At 51.9% G+C, this 26,932-nt stretch overlaps 10 protein-coding genes across 10 annotated transcripts; 6 read left to right on the forward strand and 4 right to left on the reverse strand.

Moving 5' to 3' along the window:
• Window positions 1-1,192: 1,192 nt before the first annotated feature.
• On the reverse strand, window positions 1,193-2,472 carry PFICI_09412 (uncharacterized protein; the record flags this gene model as incomplete). Its single annotated transcript, XM_007837993.1, has 3 exons — window positions 1,193-1,276; window positions 1,335-2,319; window positions 2,384-2,472. 3 exons carry the CDS (start codon window positions 2,470-2,472, stop codon window positions 1,193-1,195), a joined length of 1,158 nt encoding a protein of 385 aa, XP_007836184.1.
• Window positions 2,473-3,589: 1,117 nt separating this feature from the next.
• PFICI_09413 (uncharacterized protein) lies at window positions 3,590-4,278 on the forward strand (the record flags this gene model as incomplete). The annotated part of the gene is made up of 2 exons (XM_007837994.1): window positions 3,590-3,658; window positions 3,727-4,278. The coding sequence occupies 2 exons, from the start codon at window positions 3,590-3,592 to the stop codon at window positions 4,276-4,278; spliced, it is 621 nt and encodes a 206-aa protein (XP_007836185.1).
• Window positions 4,279-4,712: 434 nt separating this feature from the next.
• On the reverse strand, window positions 4,713-6,950 carry PFICI_09414 (uncharacterized protein; the record flags this gene model as incomplete). The annotated part of the gene is made up of 3 exons (XM_007837995.1): window positions 4,713-6,333; window positions 6,389-6,836; window positions 6,902-6,950. 3 exons carry the CDS (start codon window positions 6,948-6,950, stop codon window positions 4,713-4,715), a joined length of 2,118 nt encoding a protein of 705 aa, XP_007836186.1.
• Window positions 6,951-7,613: 663 nt separating this feature from the next.
• Window positions 7,614-8,169, forward strand: PFICI_09415 (uncharacterized protein; the record flags this gene model as incomplete). Its single annotated transcript, XM_007837996.1, has 3 exons — window positions 7,614-7,839; window positions 7,891-7,950; window positions 8,009-8,169. 3 exons carry the CDS (start codon window positions 7,614-7,616, stop codon window positions 8,167-8,169), a joined length of 447 nt encoding a protein of 148 aa, XP_007836187.1.
• Window positions 8,170-9,135: 966 nt separating this feature from the next.
• On the forward strand, window positions 9,136-11,340 carry PFICI_09416 (uncharacterized protein; the record flags this gene model as incomplete). The annotated part of the gene is made up of 2 exons (XM_007837997.1): window positions 9,136-9,574; window positions 9,647-11,340. 2 exons carry the CDS (start codon window positions 9,136-9,138, stop codon window positions 11,338-11,340), a joined length of 2,133 nt encoding a protein of 710 aa, XP_007836188.1.
• Window positions 11,341-13,508: 2,168 nt separating this feature from the next.
• Window positions 13,509-15,951, forward strand: PFICI_09417 (uncharacterized protein; the record flags this gene model as incomplete). Its single annotated transcript, XM_007837998.1, has 2 exons — window positions 13,509-13,856; window positions 14,185-15,951. The coding sequence occupies 2 exons, from the start codon at window positions 13,509-13,511 to the stop codon at window positions 15,949-15,951; spliced, it is 2,115 nt and encodes a 704-aa protein (XP_007836189.1).
• An 879-nt stretch (window positions 15,952-16,830) lies between these two features.
• PFICI_09418 (uncharacterized protein) lies at window positions 16,831-19,075 on the reverse strand (the record flags this gene model as incomplete). The annotated part of the gene is made up of 2 exons (XM_007837999.1): window positions 16,831-17,639; window positions 17,689-19,075. 2 exons carry the CDS (start codon window positions 19,073-19,075, stop codon window positions 16,831-16,833), a joined length of 2,196 nt encoding a protein of 731 aa, XP_007836190.1.
• A 1,168-nt stretch (window positions 19,076-20,243) lies between these two features.
• On the forward strand, window positions 20,244-23,175 carry PFICI_09419 (Endoribonuclease YSH1; the record flags this gene model as incomplete). The annotated part of the gene is made up of 4 exons (XM_007838000.1): window positions 20,244-20,396; window positions 20,458-20,555; window positions 20,885-22,016; window positions 22,072-23,175. The coding sequence occupies 4 exons, from the start codon at window positions 20,244-20,246 to the stop codon at window positions 23,173-23,175; spliced, it is 2,487 nt and encodes an 828-aa protein (XP_007836191.1).
• A 396-nt stretch (window positions 23,176-23,571) lies between these two features.
• Window positions 23,572-24,759, reverse strand: PFICI_09420 (uncharacterized protein; the record flags this gene model as incomplete). Its single annotated transcript, XM_007838001.1, has 2 exons — window positions 23,572-24,488; window positions 24,567-24,759. The coding sequence occupies 2 exons, from the start codon at window positions 24,757-24,759 to the stop codon at window positions 23,572-23,574; spliced, it is 1,110 nt and encodes a 369-aa protein (XP_007836192.1).
• A 1,189-nt stretch (window positions 24,760-25,948) lies between these two features.
• Window positions 25,949-26,707, forward strand: PFICI_09421 (uncharacterized protein; the record flags this gene model as incomplete). Its single annotated transcript, XM_007838002.1, has 1 exon — window positions 25,949-26,707. One exon carries the CDS (start codon window positions 25,949-25,951, stop codon window positions 26,705-26,707), a length of 759 nt encoding a protein of 252 aa, XP_007836193.1.
• Between the last annotated feature and the right edge of the window lie 225 nt (window positions 26,708-26,932).

The raw sequence follows: 26,932 nt of genomic DNA on the forward strand, positions 1-26,932 counted from the left end.
GAGGACAGACGAGTGCCTTCTTCACAAAAATAGGTGAAGAAGAAGATTGATAGTATCAAAGGCGGGCGGCTCTTTTGGACGGACTGGATTTGGTTCCCCACTGGCGTCAACACACGCTGCTTTGAGCGGGTCGCTGGGTCCTCTGGGCGGTTGCTGAGGTCCCCGACTGCAGTCACTGCGTGCACTAAGATGTGGTGCTGCTAACTGTCTGTATGCACTCTACGCGCGAATCTCCAGTGGACTGGGTGCCGGCCTTGGGAAAGTACCTAAAAAGCGGGCGGCTGAGAAATGGGCGAACCTGCCCCTCACTGTCTCATCTGCTTGTCGCCTTGCGAAAAAGCGCGACCTCCCCGAGAATGAATGGCCCCCAAATTCCGCGAATTATGTCACTGTCACCAGCTAGGTTCAAGGTAGGCACCTCAAGGCAGCTAGCTCCGTCTATACTGCATTAACAACCTGGGCTTGAAGTCCTTACAATACTCATTCCATCTGACAGAATTAATTGCCTTGTGTTCAATTTTCAAGTGTGATTGGGTCAGAATTGTTAAATTTGATATTACCAGCAGGAACTCAAGATATTGCCATTTCATCTCGAATTGTAAATTAGAAAACATGACGTCTATGGTCACGTCATAATTCCAAAATAACTGATGTGCACTCTGTAGCAAGGCTTCGATTTATCAAACGCAACGCCAACGCCAAGCACATTACCTCGACATTGGCTGAAATATTAACAATCAAGCGTCGAGCACAAGCAATTAAGCTGTGATAGCCAGCTGGCCGGCCAGCAGTCACGCCGCCAACGAACGATCTCGCCACTTTTATATTGGAACCTGGTCACGCGCGATGCAATTTTTATGGCAAGAGTCCACCTTTGCCCGGTCTACTTGAGTCGGCGGTATGTGTACCTCCGGGCTGCCGGAATTTGGTGGAGCCAAAACATGACATAAAAACTGGAAACTTCTCCTGGCATCCCGAAAGTCATGCCGCATCAGTGGATGCTTTGTGAAGGTGAAGAACAAACAGACAGTTTAACCTCACGATACATATTAGGAGACAATGAAAGATTTTGGTTTGAGGCGGAATCAACTGGTTTTTGCTCATGCATGGCTCATTCTTACGTGTCACTATTGCTTACATATCTATCACGTCTATCATTTGTCTAATCCGACATATCTGCCATGTAGATCGTTTATGCCTTTTGGTATCCAAGCTCCGACAACCCATTCGAAAGCGCGTTGAGAGCCTTGTCGATATCCTTCCTGTTGGGGTCGGTCTGATAAAGGTTAGCGACTCCTATACAACAAAGAAAGAGCAACCATGGGATTACTTACAACACTGACGCCCATGTGTCCAAAACGGACATACTTGGGGGCAATCTCCTTGTGAAGACCACCGGCCCAAACGACACCACTCTTGGCGAGTCTAGGCAGCAACTCGGTGGCCTTGACAGTTTCCGGCAGGTAGATGGCAGTCATGCCATGCGCCTGGTCCTCGGGCTTCACGGCAACCTGCTTCAGGCCCAGATCCGTCACGGCCTTCTTGATTCTGTCTGATACTTCAGTGTGCCTGGCAAATCTCTCGGAGAGTGGCTTGGCAAGGATCTGAACAAGAGCTGTGTTCAAGGCATGGATCAACTGTGGCGATGGCGTCGCAAAGTACGACGGCTTCTTGGCCTCGTAGTTCTTCATGATAGGTAGCCAGTTCTTGAACGAGGCAAAGTACGAGGCGGGCGGCGTCTTTCGGGCCTGGAACACCTCAATGGCTTTGCCGCTCCACATGGAGATGGAGAGACCAGCTGGGCAGCCGATGGCTTTTTGACTGGCCGTAACAACACCGTCAATCTTCCACTTGTCGAACTGGATTTCCTCGCATGCCACACTGCAGACACCATCCACGACCAACAAGGTCTCTGGGGAGATTCTCTTGACCAGCTCAGAGAGCTTCTCTAGCTCACTGAGGACACCAGTCGATGTGTCGACATGAGTGACGGTGACGACCTTGAACTTTTTGGACTTCAATGCCTCCTCGATCTCGGGTAGTTGCGGGCGACCACCAATGGGGCCCGTGATCTTTGTGACCTTTGCGCCATATGTCTCAAAGCAGTCGGCAAATGCATCACCAAAGTAGCCGGTGCTTAGGACCAAAACGTCCTCGCCAGCCTCGACCAGGTTGGCGGCGGTCAGATCCCATCCCAAGGTACCGGAACCAGAGATGACCAGAGGCTGCGCCGAGGAGTCGGTGGTCTGGAAGAGCTGGCGGAGTAAAGTCAGGGTCTCGCCAAAGGTTGCCACGAAGCCGGGTCCAACGTGAGACTCGCTGTGCCAAGATTTCAGGTTAGACAACCTCGGGTATAGAGCCGAGCTCATAGGACTATACATACCTGAAGTGGCTCATAGACTGCAGAACGGCATCATCAAACTCAACGGGGCCCGGGATGAGCAAGGTTGGGTGGTCAGGCTGAGACGACATCTTGTTTGGCTGGGTAGTAGATAATGCACGGTTTGGGGAACTAGCAACAGAAGAAACCGAGGTCGAAAGTCCAGAGCTTGCAGACAGGTGAGTTGATATCATGGAGACCCGGGCAGAGGGGTTCATTGTAATATATGAGGGGCAACCGCCGCGGAGGTGGGGCACCACAGATCGGACGGCTCTCCGCATCGATTCCAAACTTTGCTTGTGAATAAGGTACCTGAGTAATCGCTCGTTGTGCGTGAGCGACCCTTGGCGTCTGTTTCCAAGAAGCTTTCTGTCACTATACAGCCAATTGGAGGTGAGCCGGTTACCAGAGCAGAATAGCCCGAGGGTATGGTTGGATTTAGAACGGGCAGCCTTCCGGCAGGTGCAGTAATACGCGGACGAGCACCCGAGAGGACGAAATAATACCGGCAGAAATCCGAGGGAAAACAAAACGATTCTCTGCCACAAGGGAGTTGAGCTGTTTTGACCTCTAAGCGGTTCTACTTTGCTAAGCAGCCTCCACTTTCGTCTTTGCCCGTCTTGTATTTTGTCCCTTTTTTTGCGCGGTGGACGGAGGAATCCGACTAGCAATTGCCGCTGACAGCTGAGCTCTGGCGACGTTGACCTCCGTCTTCGGTTCGGCCATGCTGCAGTGGCTGCAAGGCTTATTGTTCCGTAAAAGACCCCTGTTCCATGCTTGCTTGCAGAGGGGCTTAGGTACGGAACGAAGTGGGCTGCTGCTGGGCTCAAGCTCCATTTGGGGGAGATCTCGCAGTCAAGGTATCACGACGTCAACTCCCTCACTTGGGCCTAGTAATGTAAAGTGAACGTGCATACATTCGGGCCTTGGCTTCTGCTCGACATTTGAGGCTCTTCGCTCGAAACATCTGCACAAGCGCCCAAGCTCGTGATTAGTAATGTGAGCGACAACAATTGAAACTACAGAATATTCTCCTCATCCATCCGCCAACGACGCAATCGCCGCTCCCGGCCATCGAGTTTCTGCTTCTGCCTGCGCCTGAACCAACCCGACGGTGACCTCTCTGGTTGAGGAACAGACCAGGCCCGGCACGCAACGATTCTTATCACACCCATCCGATATATCCAGTGGCACATACTATAATCTACAATGGCGTTCCTAATCCTCGTGATAGGGGATATGCACATCCCCGACAGGGCGCTCGACATACCGCCCAAGGTACGTCTTTCTTGCACGCCCAACGACTCTACCCGCCCCATAGACTGACAACGGACCCGCGCAAACAGTTCAAGAAGCTGCTCTCGCCCGGAAAGATTGGCCAGACACTGTGCCTGGGCAACCTGACGGACAAGCCGACGTACGAGATGCTGCGCGCGATCGCGCCGGACCTGAAGATCGTCAAGGGCCGCATGGACGTGGAGGCAACCTCGCTGCCGCTGTCACAGGTGGTGACGCACGGCTCGCTGCGCATCGGCTTCGTCGAGGGCTTCACACTCGTCTCCACCGAGCCCGACGTGCTGCTGGCCGAGGCCAACCGCCTCGACGTTGACGTCCTCTGCTGGGGCGGCACCCACCGCTTCGACGCCTTTGAGTACATGGACAAGTTCTTTGTCAACCCCGGCAGCGCCACTGGCGCCTACACCACCGGCTGGCTCGGCCCCAAAGATGGCAAGGACGGTGAGGAGGAGATCAACCCAAGCTTCTGCCTCATGGACGTCCAGGGCATCAGCTTGACCCTCTACGTCTACCAGCTTCGCAAGGATGCCAATGGTGTGGAAAATGTTGCGGTGGAGAAGGTCACATACACAAAGCCTGTCGAGCCTGCTTCCAGCTCGTAGTACGTACAGCGATAACGATTTTTGGGAGAGATTTGGTGGCCCAGCTCATAGCTGTGAGATTTTCTGTCTCGGCATGCCAGCCATCGTGGGAGTGCCTGCCAAAAGAGCATGGCAATTTCGCAGCAATGGAAGTCTAAATCATTCGTAGGCAGACAGTCGACACCGAACTAGCCAAGGCCTTTGGGAGACTTGAAGGAGATGGACGATTTATTCGATATATCAAAATAATGAAGAAAAGAATGAATTTCATTAAACGTTTACACATCCAATTTTCGTGACGTACTCCAACGCTATAGTATGGCCAGTCCAACGAACCATCAAAGGGATTTGCCCGCTCATTATCATATACAGAAGTCGTAAACACAGCCTGTCTCATGATGCAAGCAAAATCAGCCGCCCCCTTGGCTAGCTTATCAATACAACTCAGGCAGTGATCATAACATCATGCTCCGCCTCCTCATCGAAACCCCTCTTCCCGTCACTTCCGTGTCTCCCGAGCTGTTGCTACTGAAGCTACTATCTCCATCAGCACTAGTCGAGGTGTCGGCATCAAAGCTCGAAGCGGTCTTCTGAACCATCATCGACGCTCGCTTTCTCGAAGCCCGAGGCTTTTGGGTTGTCGCAGTGGACTCGTTACCCAGATCCTCATTGAGCATCGAACTCAGCCGTCTTGACTTGCCGCTGCGAGAACTAGCCGACTTTTTCCCATCTTCGGAGACTGAAGTCGTGGTTGAGCCATGGCGGCTCGGAGATGAGCTAGTAAACTCATAGACATCAGGCCCATCAAACATCTTGGCAACCTCTGCTTCCCTTGCGGCTATTTCCTCCATCTTTTTGTTCATTGGCCGTGTCGCCGTTTTAGAACTATCAGCACCAGCTCCTTGGGCTGCGGCTGAAGAGTCCCGCTTCTTCCGTTCCGTGACGACTGTTGTTTGCAGATCTTCTGTTGGCATATTTCGGGAAACCTTTTGAACAAGAGGGCTTGCTGCAACGTGCTCTTCCTTCTCGGATCCCTCCAGATCCTTGGATTTACAGTCGCTCGGTTTCTCATCAGACTTTGCGGGAAACATATCGCTATGTCTCGACTGACTACTTCGTCGCATGGCTTTGCCTTCCCCTGCTACGGCATCGAAGAGCTGCTTAGTAGGCCGCCGCATCTTGTCTCTCAGGTTTGGCTCTGCATAGCTGACATTGGACCTTGCCCTCCTGCCTACTCGACTCGTCTCTCCCGTAGATGAGATATCAGCTGGCGGCGGCGTGTCACGAAGCGACTGGGGCTCTGGTGAAGTCACTGCCGATGAGATTGGCTCAGAAGACATCAAGTCGGGTTCTACGTCGACAGGCATGCAAGGAGCTGGTGCTGGCTGCGGAACAGATATCTCAACCGGCTTCGAATCTCCTTCCTTCTTCTTTGGCTTGGATGGCTCCCTTACTTTGCCAGACCCCTTGGCGTTCGCCTTCTCCTGAGCAATTTCGTCCAGAAGCGGCCGTTTCGCTGGCTTCTTTGGCGAGCTCACAACTTCATTCGTGCTCTTGGCTCCCAGAGCTTTTCTCGGCGCAAGAACTGGAGCACTGGTCGTGATCTGTTCGTGTCCATCTCCTTTGTCTGCAGATGGATCTTTGAATGGTTTGGTAGTTGCTAGCTTTTCTCGTAGCTTGGTGGATTTGGCAGGGTCCCCTCCTAGCTTCGCTGTAGGAGCATTCTCCTTATCTTCGTCTGCTCTCGATTTCCGCTTCAGAGTGACATTAGAAATCTGAGTGGCTGGGACGGGTAGTTCGACGAAGTTCCTTGCTGGACTTTTTGAGGCAGTAGATTCAACGTGTCCCGGTACAATTTCCTGTGGCACCCTTCCTAGAGCCATATGCTCAGGCGCCTGTTCCGAACATGGATGAGGCGATCGTGGTTCCTCGGCGGCAGGACTCATCGGCGTCTGTGTTGTCGACAAGCTAATCTTCACCGGCTCCGGATCCACAAAGCGGGACATGGGCGGAGGCCCAAGATCAGGGGACTCAGTCTCCTCGGCTTCTGAGCACAGAGCCAAGATTTCATCGCGACTATATGGCTGACTTAGTTTGGTTTTCTCATTACAGGGGGAAGAAAAGAGCATACTTCAGAGTTTCCCGGGGGCAAGGCCTGTTTTCCCAAAGCGGGGGCAATCGGCCCTCTTGCAATGCGGCAGCCTCCAATTCACTGGTATTTCTCCTCCGGAATCTGGGAGAACCGGCTCCGGCGAGGCCCAAGCTTGGATCCCTTCTGAGCCTTTTATTTGCGCGTGGCGACCTATTCCTAGGTAGTGGTTCGTGGCCAAGGCTTGCAAGCATCGAGCCCCATTCGAGGAGCTGTGCCTCCATCTTCTCCTTGATTTCTAATGCATGATCTGCGATTCTCTGTGCTCGACTCTCCTGGATCTCGGTTTCAAGACGTAATATCTGGCCTCGCAGTTCGAGGTTTTCTGAGAGCATGCGAGCGCATTCATTCTCCAAGCTGCGGATACGTAAAGATTGTGTTGAGTTGACTCTAGCGATGTCTCGGTTCTGACGGAGAAACTTGCGGCGCACTGTTGCGAAAAGACGAGTCAGCTCAAGTCAAACATGGACGATTCAGCTTGTTGTCCAAACATACAGATCTCCATCCCGTCGGGTGCCGCGACGGGCTCATTTAATCGCGCCATGACGCACGCAGTCCGTTGTGAGCTGAACCAATATTTCTTGTCGTTATCTTATTGAAAATTCGATGCGGGAGTATCGTGGATTATGATCGTAGTGTCGAGGTGATGTGTTCGTATGTATTTGGCGACGCGACGCGAATGAATGTAATGTCAACATGTGATGTTGCAAGGTTTTTGGTGGAGGGAAATGAAAAGCTCTGGAAATATTGACGACAAGCTGCAATGACAGGGTAGACAGACTGCCAAAAGGAGTATGGCGTGCCTTGGCGGTGGGGTGCCCGCGCCATCTCCTTGTAAGCCAGGATAGGCGCCAGACAAACCACCAACTAACTGTCTTGCAGCCAGAAAATCACCTGCGTCACCACGTGGGAATTGTTTCCGCAAGGCACAATAATGCTGTTGCAGCAGATTTCGCTGTTTACAATTCGTAATGCTCTATTGACAAAGCCACCGCAAGCTCAAATATCAACTCAAGCTCCAATCAAGTGTCGAGGCGGGCTTGAGCTGTACCGGTCGTTCTACTAAGTACCTAGTCCAGCTTGCTAGCGATAGAGTGTCGGTTCTCTCAAGTTTGGTGGGGTGCTACCAAAGCGTAACGAATCCTCGTCCACCACCTTCACGCGGTTCAACTCCCTCACAATCCAACACCTACAACAGTCGACGACCATGGCATTCTCTACCAGATCCCTCTCGGGCCACCTTCGCCAAGGTTCGGCATCGGGCAACGCTGCTTCGCAGTCCACAGGCCAGTCGAGCGCACTCCAAGCTCGAATCAATGAGAAGAAGGCCGAGCTAGAGAACCTGAAAGAGCTGAGAGACTTGAGCGCAGCTGTCGCAAACCAGATGGAGGCGCTAGAGGCAAAGCTATCTACATTATCAGACGGAACTGAAGGTACAGATTGAAGAAGTCAGGGTCAAGGATTTTCATTGACGTTGGAAACAGCAATCGCAACAGTACTGGGAAACTGGCACAATGTATTACGGGCTATCAACATGGCGTCAGGTATGATTGCTACGGATGAATCAGGAGAAAGCCTATAGAAGCTAACCTTGATACACAGCCAAGATACCCAAACCCCGTGAAGCCACGGATGATCAAGACGACGACCAAGCAGTTCCCTTGCCGCAGACCTTGGTGCGAATACCTACTGAACACGCTCCTGCTTTACAGGCGCAAGCCGACAACTTGGAGAACGAGCATAACTCTTCTACGTTATCTTGATGAAGCCCTGACTTGCCAAATGCTCTGCGCCGCATTATCTGCTCTATCGAACTCGATGTTATCCGGCTTCTGGTGGCTCAGCTATATTCTCCGACATGTCTTGGAGAAGCAAGTTGGGGCACCGTACCACGTGTGCTGTCGAGTCAACATCAGTCACACCCTGAGAGATTCGACACATCTATCACTTTGATTGACAACAGAGAGCATTCCGTCAATTGAACGCCAGCCTTGTTGCTGTAAGTATACGCATGTTCCTGTATCGATTTGAAGATATCCCACCCCAAATACCTGGTTTTGTCCCGGAGACTTGTCGGCAGTAACTCCATCCCGGGTACACATGCCGTCGAGTTATCCCAGCGGGAGCTGCGGGGCAACAATGCAGCACAAGCGCGTCTGGTCAGACGCGTCCATGTTAGTCAGCGGTTGCTTGGGGGAATCTAAGTCATTATTTGGCACATTTGGGAAACTTAAAACCACTCGCGGGGAAGCTGCTTCCGACGCAATTGTTTATTGCGGAAGAGCAAAACAAAGGTGCGCGAAAAAAGGGTTTGGGAGAAAGCACCATCCTTTTCAGGATTCAATGTTAAGTCACAGACCCGACTTGTTTGGTACCCAGCTGCAGGTCCGAGGGCCAGCCAAACATTAAACACCACCCATCCATAGAACCAACATACTGCTACGCTTCTTTGGAAAATAAAAATCACCCAATTGAATCCAGACCCTCCACTACTACTTCAACTAACTACTACATACTATCGATCCTCTCGCTCAGCCCCAAGGGTCTCTTTTACTGCCCCGCTTTGTTGTAATTAGATACTGTTCCCGTGCTTGAGCCGGAGATTATTGTCTCGCGTCAATCCTTGCCCTCACGACTTCTTTAGTCCGCGTTCGTCGGCTTTTTAGCCATTTGGACCGTCCCAGAAGGGTCCCTGCTGATCTTCCATTGAAAGAGAGGGCACGGTAACAATGGCTTCAGACACTCATCCCTCAACTCGATTCGACGTCTTCAACGACTCGTGCAACACCAGTTGTGACGATAGTGACAGATCGAGTCTTGACCTCGAAAGCAGTTTGCTTCCTCTCAGTGACATCTCCGTTTCCCATGCTCAAAACCGCCAATCATTAGGTTCAGCCTCTGCCGTGGAATCACTCGCTACCGCCCTCAAGGAGTTTCACATTGGCGAGTCGCCAGAACGCGTTCAATACAAGGGCAAGGCAATTGGTCTGAAGGCCATCAAACAGTCTATTGCCCGCTCCAGCATTCAACCTCTAGCAGCTGCTGCTGCATATAACCCCATCAAAGTCCTCGAGACAGTGCCTGAAGATAGCAGCAGCCAGGAAGGCTCATCCACCATCGCGGCTGACAGCGTTTCAGATCGCAGCCAGCACTATATCCAGATCCCAGGTGAGTTGCGCTCAACTAGTGGTCAGGTAAATCCACTATTAGTGAATGGGCCACTAACATGCCTTTCCATAGTGGACCAGTATACTCATCATCCTCTGTCTGAAGCCGCGCGCAACCTATCATCGTTCGAGGAACAGCTGGCCAAACATCGCAGGGAGGAATATGAGTGGGTGATGACTATCAAGGTAGCCGAGCCGTTACCCATTGACACGGAATCTACACAAGCCGAGCCAGCAACCAGTCGTGCAACTACTAGGCTCTACTTTGGCTGCAACTTGCTCCCAGACCAACCCGATACAGATCTACTAGAACAAACCTCTTATAGTCTCCTCGTGACGCCACTCGAGGGTAATGCACAACTGGACGCAGCAACCGAGTTGGAAGACGACGAGATGATGGCCTTGACAGGATATAATGCTGTTGAGCAAGTCATGCCCTTGCAGCCTGTGGACCAGAAACCCGAAGTCTGCGTTGCGGAAATCTCCCTGGAAGACGCCAAATCTGACGACGCCAAGTCTTTCGGCGGTGATAGTTCAGTGGGAGCCGCGTCAGTTGTGATGGAGGAACCTCTTGCTCGCATTGAAGATTCTGTGGAGGCACTCGATCAACTAGAGGAACAGCTTGAGGCATTTGATCTTGCAGCTTGTATGAGAGACCTTGTCACACATGCTCCCAGCAAGTCATTGCCTAATCAGACATGTCCTTCAACCGCACCAACTCCTAGTAAGAGTAAGGAAGCAGCACCTCAGATCCAGCATAGATCACCAAGGACAGATGTTTCTGCTCTGAGAGTGAACACATTCCACTCAACTCGTTCGCCAACTGGGCGCAGGTCGGGTTCAATGGCAGGCATGGATGCCCCCAAGCTACTCGATTCACCCAAGCTCAAGGTAGAGGACAAGCCTCTGGTCCAGGCTCCTGTTAAGAAAGCTGCACCAAAGCTGACGAGCCTCTTGCCGCCCAAACAGCCGGCCAAGTCGACAAAGCCTCCGACTGTCCCCACCTTTGAACTTCCAGGAGAAGCAGTGGCTCGTCGCCTCAAGGAGCAGCGAGAGGCACGACTTTCAATGGCAGCAAACGCAAAGAAGCCGGAAGCGACACCCAAGTCGAGTCTGAGGCGCACTAAGTCCGCGAAACCTCCTACACGGCCTGACTTTGAGCTCCCTGGAGAAGCCATCTCGCGACGTAAACGAGAGGAGCGGGAGGCCAAGCTCAAGGCCGAGGAGGAAGAGGAACGCAAGCGTCGTGAGTTCAAGGCAAAGCCAATCCGAATGGGAGGTGTGGCTAGTTACGTCCCTCGTGACACGGCTACCAGCCGGGCACGACAGAACAAGCCCACGGATGGCGCAGCACAAACATCTCCAAGCCGCCACAAGCTGTCCGCGGCTCCAACCTCTGTCTCTGCTGGTGCTCTCAAGACATCAACTGATCAGATGCAAACTCGTGGCCGACATCCCGCCACAGGTTCGTCTCAAGAAAGTCGTGCAACTTCTAGCTCCAATGGTAGTGTCAATGGCAAGCGCAGCTCGGTGTCTATTGAAGATGTCCAGGCCCAACGGGCGCGGGGGAAGGAGATTTTGCAACGCGACGGAATGTTTGCCCAAGACAAGCAGCGTGAAAAGCGTGAGCGGGAAGCGCTTGCCCGCCTTGCAAGAGAGCAGGCTGCTGAGCGCTCGCGTCAGCTTAGTCGCGCATGGGCCGAGAAGCAGAAGCAAAAGCGTATGACTATCGGCTCTGTCCGAGATGTTGTCGCCTCGTCATCCTGAGCTCATTGCTATTGGGAACCTCTGACAGCGCCTAGACCTGGAAGCTGCGATTTGAAGTCACAGAGAGTGACGGGTTCAAAAGTGTTTTAGTATTTGTATGATGATTTGAGCGCCGAGTTTGGCGTTCTTGAGGGTATGATGGCATCACTTGATGCTTTTATGAGTTTCAAAGGAGTATGGGTTGTATTTGATTTTGGGCGTTCTGCCATGTTTTAGGCGCTTCAAAGAGGCGCATCTTTAATTTTCCGGGAGAGCTCACATGGACTGCTGGAGAATGGGAAGTTGCTCTCAGAGGCATTGTTTCCACTTGTATTCAAGCAGACATGCTATTGTACTATTTTGCGGACTTGGTATGTCCTCTGCTGGGCCTTGTATTGTTCTTGCTTCGAACTCGGTACACCAACGTATACTTGGAACGGCATGATATACGAGTTGATTGTTCTCTTGTAAGTTTATTCAATCACAATTGGATTTATTATAGTGACCTCAGCACGTAATGCGAGCGACCAGTGCTGAAGAAGTGAGATTGGGCCATTGCCACGTGTGATCATGTTGTGTCTTGGGCCGCAATGATGTGAGCAACGGTTTGTTTGCGATATTGTTCAACCCGAAGAGACAAAAGACACATGAGGCCATGCTCTGGAACTGTGGGGATGTACAGAAATTCTAAGCAACATTGCGATGAGTATACAGCAGTTGACTTATGTGCAACATTGGAATACAAATAAAATAAAGTCCATCACAGCTGATATGAAGCTGGGGTACATGGTTGCCCACGTTTGCTCTCTCCCAAGTTCAGGGAGCTTACATGATCACTGCGTCTGCTCGTGGGCATACAAGGACTAGAACGTCTGCTATATGTTGATCTGGTGGTGTGCATGTCGAGAATCACGCAAGATGGCGCCAGAGAACAAGATTTGGTAATAAGTCCGTGAATTATACATGTGCAGGGTCGCCCAAGCCTTACACTTTTGAGTGAGTTAGCGCTACCGAGTCCTTGGTTGAGGCAGCTGAACGGCGTGGAATATTGGTCCTTTTGCGCCGGTGGTCTAGACCACATGGAGGTGACATCGGGTGTAGTATACCAGTACTAGGGAAAAATCACGCTCCTTGGCAACGACGAAAAAAAAACTCAATTGCCATGACTACCCAACTCTACCTTTTGGTTAAAAGTTACAGTTTTTTGAAAGCAATCAATGAAAGCTTTCTGTGGCTCAATGTACAGGGTCATTCTTGATCCGCCGGTGCCGTGCAAACAATCACCGTCATACTCTGTAGAAGTGCAAGGCGTGTCGTCTGGTATACAGGTGTGATGCCTGGGGAACTGTCGCGTGACCTGACATAGATTCATTATTTCATGCAACATGCGTATACCAGTTTGTCAATAAAATGTACCTTGCCTCAATGCCAAGTACATATGTTCACGTGCAGTGGGCGGACGCAGGGCACTTCTAGGGTCTGGAATCGTTTGTTCTCTTAGTAAGAACAGACGAGAGTGATCAATTGCTGGTACTTTCTACCTTCAATGGGTACCTTGCCTTCAGTGTGAGCTACCAGCAGTACATTCACCAGCCACCCAAGTACCGTCGTAGTCTCCAGGCTGTTGGTGAGTGGACTTCTATTGTCTGCAGCAATGAGGCACCCGCGGATGGCCCATCTTCAAGCTAAAAATGCCTATTAGAGGTATGCGATCTAGACCACTCAGCTGGCCTGTGATTTTGTTGCTTATTAGAGGTACAATAACCTTCTCTGACCACATTTACAGCTCGAGCGACAAACGTCGACTTCTTTACCCTTGATTCACCTCCTCTCATACAACAACAGATTCACTGATCTTTACGGAATGGACACGATTCCATAGTGTCTGTTCTCAAGCTATAGTACCTCCCACTATTCGACAATTAGCAGAACAGAACTTGTCACATTACCCCACGGAAAAGCTTGCGCGTTTCGTTTCGGCACAACAGCAGTCTTGTCGATCTGAACCCAGATCCCTGGGGCAGATCGCCAACGAACCAACTGAATTGCAGTGAAACAACGTCCGCCAAGCCTTCACTGTCGCAAGCCACCCCACCAATCTCCACGTGCCTGCAAACCTCCCACCTTAAAGGGCCAAGCCTTGGAAGGGGAGCTTTCCCTTTTTTCTTTTTTCTTTTTTTTGCATTCACATGCTGTCAGCATCATTGTCGACAGAGGACAGAAATCAACTTCCTTCATGTCCACCTAAAGCGTACAGCGGCCGCGATAAGGCCGCAAATGACAACACCTGCAGCGCTCAAGCATACGATCTCGAGAGCAATCACAAGGAAAAGAGCGAGAACAGTAGCAGCAGCGACAACAGCATGGCGCCCAAGGCCCCTTGGTGGTCTCGCTACTCGGGCTACCAGAAGCTCAGGATTCAGCGGCCAAACAGTCCGGCACGCCGTGGCGTCTTTGCTGCATTGGCCGCCTGCGTCGTCATAGTTACAGTCGTTGTCGTCTGGCTTTCCAAGACGCATCGATTGGGGTCGGGAAAGGTACGTAAAAATGCACTGCATCATGCACATTTCCGTTTTCCTCTAGCATGACGACGATGGGGGTGGAAAGCCTGGATGATTTTAGGTCGATTAGGTGTACGGGTAAGGTTCTTAGGTTCTTGGGGTATTAGTTAGCGCCAAGCCGACGTGATCCACTCGCTCCCGTCTCTCTCACACAAGTCATTTGATACTTGGGGTGTTTGATCATACCGACAATAGCATGGTGTACATTGATGACTATTATTTTGCAAGGATGAAGAAGTTGGCTCTATCTTATTATTTAGGGCTTTCGGGTATCAAAAGTTCTGAAAGCTGACTATCTTTACAGTCAAGTGTAACGGTTACGTTACAGCAAGGGACATATCTGGGCGAGACGACACCAAAATCAAGCATCTACCCTCGCGCCGTAGATGCTTGGCGTGGCATTCCCTATGCTCAGTCCACCGGGGGAGATAATCGTTTCCGCGCTCCACAACCTCTGTCAAGCGACGCGAGCTCGAGCAAAGTCTACAATGCCCAGGACTTTGGGCCCATTTGCGGCAATACCGGTGCCGAGGACTGCTTGAGCGTCAATGTGTATCGACCTCACTTTGGAGACAATTACCAAGCAGATGCTGCTGACATGAATAAATTGCACCACGAAGGAAGGCAACTACCAGCCATGCCCGTGGTTGTCTACGTCCACGGCGGAGGTTTCAATGGGGGAGCTGGCAAAGAGCGGAACATGGCCAGTTTTGTAAGCTGGGCGGCCATGCCGATCGTCGGTATCAGCTTCAACTACCGGACAGGCGCTCTGGGTTTCCTGCCCAGCTCGATTACGGAGAAGGAGGGAGTCCTGAATCTTGGCCTCAAGGATCAACAAATGCTTTTGGCTTGGGTGCAAAAGAATGTTGCTACATTTGGCGGTGATCCAGACAATGTCACTCTCATGGGGTTGAGCGCTGGTGCCCACTCCATTGGCCATCAACTCATCTCCTATTCACCAGCGAATAAGCTAACAAATAATGCCGTTCCTTTTCACAAAGTCATCATGGAGTCGGGCGGCCCAACAGCACGCGCTGTATTTGCCCCTTCTCATCCGCTTCATGAGCAACAATTTCAAGAGTTTCTGAGCGCCTGTGGGCTTTCTGATATATCAGATGACGAAGTCTTTCCAAAACTCAGGGAGCTTTCACTCTCTCGCATTCAGTCGGCGTCCAAAGCGATCTGGGACAAGTACAACAGCCCGAGTCTGCGGTGGGCTTTCCAGCCTTCGATTGATGGACCCGGAGGTGTGATTCCCGACTTACCGCTACGATCGTGGGAAAAGGGCAGCGTTCTGAGGATACCAATCTTGTCGGGCTTCGATACGAATGAAGGCGCCACGTTTGTGCCCCCAAGAGCCTCTGATTCAGACGCTCTCCGCGATCTGCTTGGTGGTATTATACCCGCACTTAATGAGACGAGTCTTACCACCATGGAGAATATCTACCCAGACCCCTTGTCCACCTCGGAAGGCAAGATCCTGTATTCCTACCAGCCCGCCGGCTTTGGCAAACAATTTTGGAGACTGGATGACGCATATGCTCACTATGCGTACATCTGTCCAGTCCTACAAACAGGTCATTATGCATCTATTGCTACGGATTCGAAAGCACCGGTGTACATTTATCACTTTGCGGCCCGATCGGCTGCCCACGGGGGTACGGATCATGGCGACGAGGCACCCGTGGTCGCTCACGACCAACAGGTCTTGGCCAATTTCCCAGGCTTGACCGAGACGGCTACCCTCATGACCGACTTTTGGACTCGCTTCGCCGCCTTTGGTGATCCAAACCCCGAGTATCTTAGCACCGCCACCAACACGAACATGATGTGGATGAAGTACCAAAGTCCGTTTTCAGATTCAGGTGATAAGGTGACTGGTGTCAATGGCCAGGTGGCACTGTTTGGCCTGGGCAACGACGAGCGAATGCTGGCTAAAGGCCGCTCCTCGCCGGGTACACCTGGACAAATGATCGCGCTGACGGAGCGAGAACTCATGGAGTGCCGGTTTTGGTTTGACAAGGTGATATACAGTGAGGGCTTTGGTAATGGAAGTCTTGCACTTACCTAATGAGATGCGTTTCTTTTTTTGCTTATAGCGTTAGGCATTTTTGGTTTGATTGTTTGCTTGTTTTGGAAAAGAAGGGGGCATGGTACAGGCGTTTTTCTGTTCTTTTTGGAATGAAGCCCAAAGGATTTCTCTCTACTCATAGTTGTTTTTAGTCGCATGATATAGCGTGCAGTCTGGAATGTGCGGACGACGATTGAAGAAGAGCAAGGCATGAACAGGACCACCGGCGTTTTGGACGGGCATGAATCAGCAAAGAGAGAGAAGAAGGGGATGATGGGTACATCCCTCCCAGAAAGGGTTCTGTATAGATGCATTGATCATTCAATGAAGAGTCGATTCTAGTATTTTGTAGTCTTGTCTTGATAAATTTCCATGAGAGTGGTACAAATGGTCTTTCTGCACAATACGCCAAACCATTTTGGGCAGTGTCAAGAATCAGTTCACTCATATCCACCCAGAGGTGCTTGTGATTCATTTTGATTGCATGTAGAGCAAGGTAATAAAAGCTACTTAAGAAGCAAGTCTTGGTAATGGTGCATGCATTCTGCACGGCAGTCATCTGGGCCATTCACTGCACTCAGCAGCAAGCCCTGCGCAGTATTATTGCTTACGGCCGCTACAAAACAGCTGCTGCTTCCATCATGATCTGGGCTCCGATCCATTCGCATCGTAAATCTGTATACGGCTGTACAGCCGGCGCCAGGGCTGGCCACTAGAATTCCGTACTGGTGACATTGCACCTGTCGACTTTATTCTCCCATCATTAACTAGACTCCGATTCATTCGCATCGTGAATCTGCATGCGGTTGTACAGCTGGCGCAAGGGCTGGTAACTATAAATCTGTCCTGGTGGCATTGCACCTGTGGATTTTGTTTCTCCTAAGTCGGTATCGAAGTGGCCACCGGGGTTGTGGCTACTGGGGTTGTGGCTACTGGGGTTGTCACCACTGGTGTTGACACGACTGGTGTACTAACCACTGGCGTAGTAGCTGTACTCGGTGCAGGTGCAGGTATAGGAAGGGCAGGCACCTTGACCTTGTCACCCCAGTCCGATCTTTCCAGCTTGATATAAGCTTGCTGGAGTGCTACCTGGTCCGTGAGATATCCGTGCTCCTCAAGGACCTCAATCCAGTCGCGCATCTGAATATGCTTGCCTTTGACAGAGTCTTCGCGAAGACTACCGATCTGCTGACTAGCGTCCTGGGTCAAGGGACCCTTTGCAGCTTTATTCGGCCCTCCGCTAGCTGGAGCCGCCGCACCAGGCCCTCGTGGGGTATTTGCACCACTTCCCCCCGCGGCACCCGTCATCCATGAATATTTCTTCTTTTTACTGCCCATGAATTGGCTAAGGGTCGAATTCACTGACAGACTGCTGGTATCAGCGAGCCTGGCCGCCTTCTTGCTTTCCTTCTTTGACAGTGGCTTGGCCTCGCCACTCTCTGGGGCGACAGAACCAGGAGTGCCAGGAGCTACAGAGCCAGCGCGAGAAGCAGATGTGCCATCAGGATTCTTCTCTCGGTCCGCTGCTTGCTCTGCTCGTTTCTGGCGCTTCCTCAACCGTGCTTCTTCGACACTGCGAGAGGTCTTGCCAAGAGACACAATCGTATCGGCAAACGGATTCTTAATCGATGCCTCGGAAACCGGTGTTGGCAAACCATTGCTCAGCTCATCCGCTGGCCCTTCATATACTGTTAATATTTTCCCAATTATGGGAGAGAAAGATCCCGGTTCACTTACTCTTGCGGGAATTAGTGCGAGGGCTCACTGCACTATCCGACATGACTGGTGGCTCAGCTGCTTCAGCCCATTCAGGAGGGGGCTTGCCATGAGCGGTCTGCTGACGATTGCAAGCAACCAAGTTGGCATCTGTTAGTAACTCTCCAAGTCGCGTCTTGGTTGCTAATGATAGCAACGCGATCTGGTCAATCAAGTAGGCCTCCTTGGGAAGAAAAGAGCCTGCTGTCGTGACGATAGCATTGTCCTCTGAAGTCTTCGTTGTGACCTGTACATATGGCTTTTCCCACTGGTTAGGATTAGGAAATCGCCCAAGTGGCATGTTGGGATTGGGTGGTTTCGGGTCGAGATTAAGTTCCAGGCCATTCGCAGCTGCTGCTTTGCTCATTCGGGCATGCAATAGGGCAGGAAGTAGAAATCCCTGTTGGAGGAAGTCTTGTGCTCTGGAAACTCCGTAACGATGAGCAGCTTCGTTCCATGCTCTGTCTGCCGCATCTGCTGCCATTTCCTCTTGCGACTTGCTTTGACCCGTTTCTGCGGGCTGATTTGCGGGACCTGCGCCATAGAAGCTGCCTCTCCCGCCCGGGACATGAGATCCAAAACCCAGTCTTGTCTCATAGTCATTCATGTACTGTTCTTCCTCGTCAAGATTGATGCCTGTTCCTGCCAGGGAATCGTCCATCTCATACTGATAGCTCTTGACCGGCACCGCTGGCTTTGGTGCATTCAGATGAGGTGGGGGGCCCATTGCACCTGGTGTTGATACTGGTTGAACCTGTCCGGTAGGAGAAAAGGTCGTATTGGCATAGCCGTGTGCTGTCCCGTTGGGCTGCTGTACATGCGGCGACTGCGGAGGATGATTCATAGCACTCGGACTATGTGCGACCATGTGATTTGCGTTTGGTTGAGGTGTAGCGTGATGCTGCTGCTGTGGAGGGGCAAAACGCTGGTTAACGGTGGTTCCAGGTGTCAATCGACCATTTTGCTGCGGGGCCATCTGCGACTGATTGTATGATGTCGCGTAGGAAGGAGTCTGGTGCGGTTGCTGTACTGAAGGTTGCGGTTGAGCTTGCGCAAAATGGCTGACGGAAGGCGAAGCCATGGTGGACGTGGGCGTCCTTACACCCGGTGTGCTGTGGCCAGAGCTCGAGAAATTTCCAGCTGGGAAGGTGGGAGACCTTGGATCTGGCGACGGCCTCGGTGGCTGCGTTTGATTTTGCTGAGGCTGTCTGATTTGTTGATTGGCATTCGGGGAAGGAGCGTGCTGCGGAGGCTGCTGCTGGGGAGTTTGTTGCTGTTGAACGTGAGGCGAATAGGCTCTGTTTTGGTTAAGTGCTTGTTGTTGAGGCTGCGGCGCGCTCTGTACGAGCGGCTGCGGTGGTTGCGACATTATGACGGATCGCGAAGGGATCGAATGAGTTTGTCGTCGATTAAATTGTGAGCGCACTGAAATGGAGAAGTTGCAGTTTGATGGGGGTTTGCCTGCGCTCAGGAACAATGTAGAGATCGAGATGATCGGTCGGAAGGCGCGAAATTACGCCAGTCGAGATGCAAGAAGGTTGGCCACGATTGCCAGTCAGGCGGTGCTGGAGCTATGCACGAATCAAATTGACGCAAGGAATAGAGGTTGGCGATGAAAAGGATACGCGCGGAGTCGCGACAGGAAGGTGGTTGTAAATTGGGATCCAGGGCAGCACCTCGGTCGGCCTGCAGCCTAACCAGCTACTACGATTACGACCCCATTCGGTTTGAGGATACCACAGATTGTCGAACAAGAACAATGAGGAGTACGCGACAGTCTACGGGATGCGACTCTTCGTGGACTGTGGTTTTCGTCCGGGATTGTTGTCGCGCTTTTTCGGAGCGAGTCTCGATGAGTCGGTGATGAGGAGTCGGCGGTTTCTAAAGTCGCAGCTTTCCCCCAAATCTTTCGTTACACTGGAGACCCACCAACAATCGCCCTGAGCTGCAGAGCCTCATTCACGTGACCTGGGATGCTCACCTTTGGTTATGCGCAAACAAAGATAGCTGCATTGATGAGGCAGTTCAAATATCAGAGGTAAATTCAACTTTGTATTTTGTATCATGCAATTTCTTTCTTCCAAAATCAGACATCCAACAACTCAGTGACAAAGTCGCACATCGGACATCACTCTTGGCTGGCCTAGAAATCATCAACAACTGCCTGTGCCGCGCTCTGACGCTAACGTTGAAAGGTACCCACCGTTGATTACATAACACGTGGAGCGCGTCTGTCTGGGTTGAGCTCTCCCCGTACCTGGCACTCCAGGCCGCTAGACTCACCTGCTAACCTGCCTAGCTTAGTAGCGACCAAGGCTCGTCGTTTGTCCATCCACAGCAAAGCTCCGCAACAACCTTCTCTCACATTCCTACCAACAGACGTCCCGATCACCTTGATGACTGTCGCAACCCGTGAGGCAGCTCGCCGCTGGATGGACTGACCTCAACCTATTTAGGAAACCCTGTGCGACTCACGTTTGTGCTGACACCTCTACGATCGTTCACTTTGCGACTGCTTCCCCATACTTCATCTCAACATGGCATCGAAGCGCAAGGCAGCGGCCATGGGCGCCACTGTCAGTGACGAGCCCGTCGACCCTTCCGACGAGCTCATGTTCTTGGCTCTGGGCGGCGGCAATGAAGTCGGTCGGTCTTGTCACATCGTACAATACAAGGGCAAAACTGTCATGGTACGTCATTCCCCCTCCCGCCAATGCGTCGATTCAGAATTCTCACAAATTTCATCTTTAGCTGGACGCTGGCCAACACCCAGCGTACGATGGACTGGCATCTCTTCCATTCTTCGACGAGTTCGATCTCAGCACGGTCGATGTGCTCCTCATTACCCAGTAAGCGAATTCCTATCCCCCTACGCGCCCACTCCGCAGCCCATGCGTGATCTGTAGAACGCGCATCAAGGGCTTCACGTTGGCCGATGCAGGAATATCAGGTGTCTTTGGCTTTGTCGCAATCTCTGTTAGAAGAAACAAAATGTCTCTAGCTACCTGCCTCTGCGTGGTGTTCGCCAGCTAGCCCTTGACATATGTAATCAACCATCAATACAAGATATTTCCTCATTGCCCGACTGGTCCTTGTTGTTTGTCGTGATGTCTTTCTCCCATGTGCACTCTCTCGTCTGCACTTGTCGCCGAGAGTGAATAGAGCTGACAGAGTCTAGCTTTCACATAGACCATGCCGCCTCCTTGCCATATGTCCTGGCAAAGACAAATTTCAAGGGCAGAGTTTTCATGACACACCCAACCAAGGCCATTTACAAGTGGCTCATTGCAGACAGTGTTCGTGTCGGCAATACATCTTCAAATCCAACTTCACAGCCAGTTTACACCGAACAAGATCACGAGGCCACCCTGCATCGGATAGAAGCTATCGACTATCACACTACTCACACCGTTTCGTCGATACGCATCACCCCCTATCCTGCTGGTCATGTCTTGGGTGCGGCCATGTACCTCATTGAAATTGCCGGACTCAAGATCTTCTTCACTGGAGATTACTCCCGTGAGCAGGATCGACATCTTGTTTCAGCCGAGGTGCCCCGCGGGGTCAAGATTGATGTGCTGATCACAGAGTCCACCTACGGAATCGCCAGCCACGTTCCCAGACTAGAGCGAGAACAAGCCTTGATGAAGTCCATCACCGGTATTCTGAATAGAGGCGGCCGAGTGCTAATGCCAGTGTTTGCCCTGGGTAGAGCTCAAGAGCTTCTACTGATCTTGGACGAGTACTGGGGGAAGCACCCGGAGTTTCAGAAAATCCCAATTTACTACGCCAGCAATCTTGCTCGAAAGTGCATGGTTGTGTATCAAACCTATGTTGGAGCCATGAATGATAACATCAAGCGTCTCTTCCGAGAACGTATGGCTGAGGCGGAAGCTGCTGGAGACGGCGCCGGTAAGGGAGGCCCGTGGGATTTCAAGTACATCCGTGCCCTCAAGAATCTGGATCGCTTTGAGGACCTGGGTGGATGTGTCATGTTGGCAAGTCCTGGTATGCTCCAGAATGGAGTCAGCAGAGAATTGTTGGAAAGATGGGCGCCCAGCGACAAGAACGGCGTCATTATCACTGGTTACAGCGTGGAGGGCACCATGGCCAAGCAGATCGTGACAGAGCCTGACCAGATTCCGGCCGTCATGTCCAGAAATACCAATGCCATGCGAAGAGGTCTCGGAGGTGAAGGCGAAAGGGTCATGATTCCTCGACGTTGTAGCGTTGCCGAGTACTCGTTTGCTGCCCACGTCGATGGCAACGAAAACAGGGAGTTTATTGAGGAGGTCAATGCTCCCGTAGTTGTAAGTCTTAACAAAGCAAGCGGAGATTCGATCTAGTTTCTAATCTTCTGAACAGATCTTGGTCCATGGCGAACAGCACAACATGATGCGATTGAAGTCAAAACTCCTTTCGCTCAACAACGCCAAGCCAGAGGGAGAGAAGACCAAAGTCTTCAGTCCTCGCAATTGCGAAGAATTACGCATCCCTTTCAAAACTGACAAAATTGCCAAGGTTGTCGGCAAGCTTGCATCTATTCCTCCGCCCAGCAAGCCCATGAGCTCTGATGATCCCGAGGCCCCGCTTGTCACTGGTGTCTTGGTGCAAAACGACTTCAAGATGTCTGTCGTGGATCCTGAAGACTTGCGCGAATACGCCGGACTTACCACGTCCATGATAACCTGCAAGCAGCGCCTCACCCTCAAGGCAGCTGGTGCTGAATTGATCAAGTGGGCTTTGGAGGGAACATTTGGCAGTATCGATGAGCTGCCCGAGACTAAGCATCTTGGGAACGGTAAGGAGGAAAGCAACGGCGATGATTCAAAAACAGAGGTCGATGAAGAAGTCACCCAAACGGTGGCCGTCTACCTTGTCATGGGTTGCGTCACGGTCCGAGTCCGCAATAACGGAGAGGTTGAGCTGGAATGGGAGGGCAATATTCTCAACGACGGCATAGCAGACGCTGTCATTGCCGTCCTCCTCTCGGTTGAGAGCAGTCCGGCAGCAGTCAAGCAGTCTGCCAGCAAGCACTCACATTCCCACACGCTGCCCACTCGCAACCTACATTCGCACCTCTCACCCCAGGAGCGTCTTGAGCGTCTCTTCATGTTTGTCGAGGCCCAATTTGGCGCTGACGCTGTAGCCCCCATTGCGAAGCCCAAGCTCCCACCGGTGATCAAGGATGCCAAGCCTGTAAATGACGGAGCATCAGAGGCATCCATGGAACTTTCCGAGGATGGTGAAGAGGAGGAAAAGCTCCAGGAGCAGCGAGAGAAGGCTGAAATTGAGCGTTTGCACAAAATTGGAATCCCTGTTCCAGGTATCAGCATCAAGGTTGACAAAATGCTTGCTACGGTCTGGCTGGAAGACTTGGAAGTTGAGTGTGCCAATAGGGTCTTTGCAGACCGTGTACGCGCTGTGGTTGAGAGAGCAGCAGAGGTCACGGCTCCGCTCTGGGGATAGAGCCAGGACTTGTAATGTTCCAGGATGAGCTATATAGCAGGTGTCTATTTTGAGAGGCGTTTCAAGGGAAAACCGTCGAGTATCATGAGTTGGCCGAATGATGGGCAAAGTAAACACGATCTGATATCATCAATCTTGAAACGATACGTGAAGACGAATCGCTAGTCTTGTGAAAAGGGGTATTAGTTCCACCGTTGATAGTCTCAGTAATCACTCATTTCACCAATTACTACAGGAACAAGGTTCATGGGTGAAGATTTTTTTTTTTTTCATTTTATTGTAACATGCTCGAGCAACCGTGATATATGAATGACATTTTCGAACACTGTATTCCATGAAATCCCAGGCTTTGAGCAGTTAGAACTGAGGCCCAAGTGTAATCAGTTATTTCTACCACTATTTCTTGCCTAGGAATTGTCCATTCTCCAGCTTCTTCATATCCACCTTGCGACTAACACCGCCAAGGAGAACCTTGTAAAGACCATCGCCCGTCATGCGGCCAGTACGGGGGTCCCGCGTCTGGGCGTAGCGGACGGTATCAATCATGTCGCGCTCGCCGAGGACGATGTCGCTATCCAGCTCGCGGAGCAGGGCGCCGCCCTCGGCCGAGTCGCCGACCTGGACAAACTGCAGGCCGACCTGGGCCGTGGGCGCGCCGCACTCGGCCAGGTCCTCGGCGACGGCGAGCGTCTCGGTCTGCACGTCGGCCGCGTCCACGCCATTGGTCACGACAATGACGTCCAGGTTGGCAATGTGCTTGAACTCTGTGTCGCCGGCCTGGCCGGCCGTGTAGGCCTGGACGTAGGGTCGGAGAATATGGCCTAGTCGTCTGGCCATGCCGGTGGCTGGGGTGGTGGTGGATGAGGTTGTCTCGCGCAGCGTGTCTGCCGCGGCGGCGGCTGTTGCTGCTGCTACTGCCGATAGTCTTTCCTCCTCGGTCACGGGAAGCACACCATCAAAAATAAACTCGGCACTCGTCTGGGGCGGAGAGCTCGCGGCCTCGGCAGCGGCCCTGGTGACGTAGCGAATATCAATGTGGCCCGAGGGGACAGGCCACTGGGGCTTCCAGCCACCACAGTCGTCACCTCCGTACCGCGAGGGCTCGGCGGTCCAGCGGTTGGTGAAGAAGACGGAGACGTTTTGGCCAGTACGGTCCAGACACTCGGGAATGGCCTCGCCCAGGAAGGACAGGGCCTCGGCCCAGTCATTGCGCATGGCGGGCGAATCATCGATTAAAAAGACGACATGGAATTCCTTGAGGCGGTCCCAGCGGCTCTCGTATGAGGCCGAGGCATTGCGCTTGTGTTGACGGACTTGTATTTGGGGTGATTATGTTAGCAACGACTATAGCAGTCAAAGTGAGAGAGATTCATCCCTGATAGCCGACTCACCAGGTTTCTCCGGCAGACCACTAAAAGGATTGACGACATTTTGTGGCAGAGTACTTGTCGTTCCCGTGGCATTCACTTTCTCTGAGTTATCGGATGTGGATGATTCTGCTGCAGGACCGGTGCCTTTCTCGGCTTCATGGTCGGCCTCGTCGCCATGGCGCCCCAAGATTTCTGTCGAAAACCAGCGTCTCATTGTCACTGAAATTTTGTGGTGTTTCCCTTTTGTCCAAGAGTTTTGAGGTGGGAAAAATATATATATGATATAATTTCCCCCAGGCGGTCAGGGTTCGCTTATACGAGTGCCGGGTAACCGAAGGAGTTGCTTGTATGGTTGAGATTCAGGAGTCAGGAGGCCGGCACCTCTCTCCTAAAAGCAAAAGGAGGGCACGGGCTTTGCTTTGCCAATAGTCTTATGAGCCAGATTTAGACTGTCTGGAAGAAAGTCCGAATATGTAAACAAACAAAGCTGTTTTAAAACAAGCATAAATTCATAGTTTCCGTAGTCTTTTGTGACATGCCGTTTTATGATGGTGTGTCCAGTCTCAATGTGGCACGTGTCTGAGCTCCCAACGAAGCGAAGCGGGTCAATTGCAGTGGAGGTAGCAAGTACACGGCGGCTTCTAGAGTTGTGTGAGCGATGATTGTCGGTCAGTCAGAGAGTAGATGGGCTTGGCCAGGAACCATGAGGCAAGATGTACTCAGGAATATATTTGTCAGAACTGAAGCAAATTCGTCTTACAATCATAAAGGGTGAATAGTTGCAAGGGTGTATGCGTGCATGTGCGAGGGAGACAGAGACAGAAGAGAAGCGGGTATGCGGCATCTTGGTTAGCAGGAAAACCACTACGCTAATTGATGTCACCAATTGGCGCCCTCACATATACTTTTTCTGATATACTCTAATTTTTGTCAATTGGTCTAAATCCACATGGGAATGCGAGACAAAAGTCTAGGTGATTCAATGTCGATCCCTACAGAACCTTGTGTAAGTGAAAGCCAAGAGTCAATTCCCGTTGGGGGAGCTCTCATAAGGTTAGCTGAGGTACATATGTTGCAACCATCTAATCTAATCTTATCTATATGATCTAATCGTAAGCTCACTTTAATTATTTGACAAGCACTTCCCTTCCCGCTGCGGCCAACTTTGCCGGCCTTCATTCATTCGAACCACAGCAGCAGTGAGATTTCCAGGCCCGGTAACTCTGATAGCCGCCCAGATCTTCATTCCGGCGACGACGTTTTTCGACCATGTCAAGGTGATTAGAAGCTATACAATTGCGCTACCAGCCCTTCGCATTCACGCAAACAAATCTCGCCCACCACCCCAGACCCTGTTACCGCGCGGGAGGGATCAAAGACATACGCGCACACACACATACAACATGGGGAACGGCACGACCCCGGGCGCCAACCCGGCGCCTCTGTACAAGGAGAAGAGCAACGCCATCGCAGCGCTCATGTCGCGCCACACGTCATCGTCATCCCTATCCTTTCTCTCTTCCCACTCGTCCAAGAACAACAACAGCAGCAGTAGCAGCGGCGCGGCGCAGCAGCAGCAGCAACAACAACAACAACGCAAAAAGACCCCCGCCCAGCTAGTCGCCGAGGCCGAGGACTACGAACTCGACCGACTGGCGCAGTACGACGATAACATGGGCGTGGGCATGTTTGCGCTCGAGAACCGCAAGCCGAGCGAGGACAGCCGGCGGAGGGAACAGGAGGACCGCAAGCTCAAGGCCCGTCTGGGCCTCACGGGCAAGGGAAAGCGCAAGGGCAGCGAGTGGGAGGCCGTCAGCGGCGTCAGCCGGGCGCGCGGGGCTGGCAGCGACGACGACGAGGAAGACATGGGCCGGAGCGGCGTGGGGAGAGCGAAAAAGCGAAAGCGAGTTGTCGTGGTGGACTCGTCGGAATCAACACATCCTGAGGCTGTGCAGACGCCACAGCCCGAGTCAGAGGTCACCGCGGCTGCTGGTACTTCTCAAGAGACAGCAAGCAACGATCCCCAAGATTTGGAAGAGACACACAAGACTGGGACAGCCACGGATCAAGATTCAGCAGCGAATGCAGACGGCAAGAAACGGCGCAAGAAAAAGAAACAGAAGACCAAGTCGACAGGGCAAGTAGGTGCTACGAGTAGCTGATGCTTTGAACAAGTACAGATGTCACCACACGGTTCTGAGAAGTATCATGAGAAAAGAAAAAGTATGAGTTGGCTCCAAATCCCATGATTCGTTTGGAAGATATTCAAGATCAAACAAGGCGTATAGGCGAACAATGCCTAACAGTGTCATTGGCAGCAACATTTTTGCTCCAGAATATGATATATGTACATGATTACCATATCCACTAACCTTGACCGCTGGATA

The sequence above is a fragment of the Pestalotiopsis fici genome (assembly GCF_000516985.1).
Source record: "Pestalotiopsis fici W106-1 unplaced genomic scaffold PFICI_Scf_6, whole genome shotgun sequence".
Lineage (NCBI taxonomy): Eukaryota > Fungi > Ascomycota > Sordariomycetes > Amphisphaeriales > Sporocadaceae > Pestalotiopsis > Pestalotiopsis fici.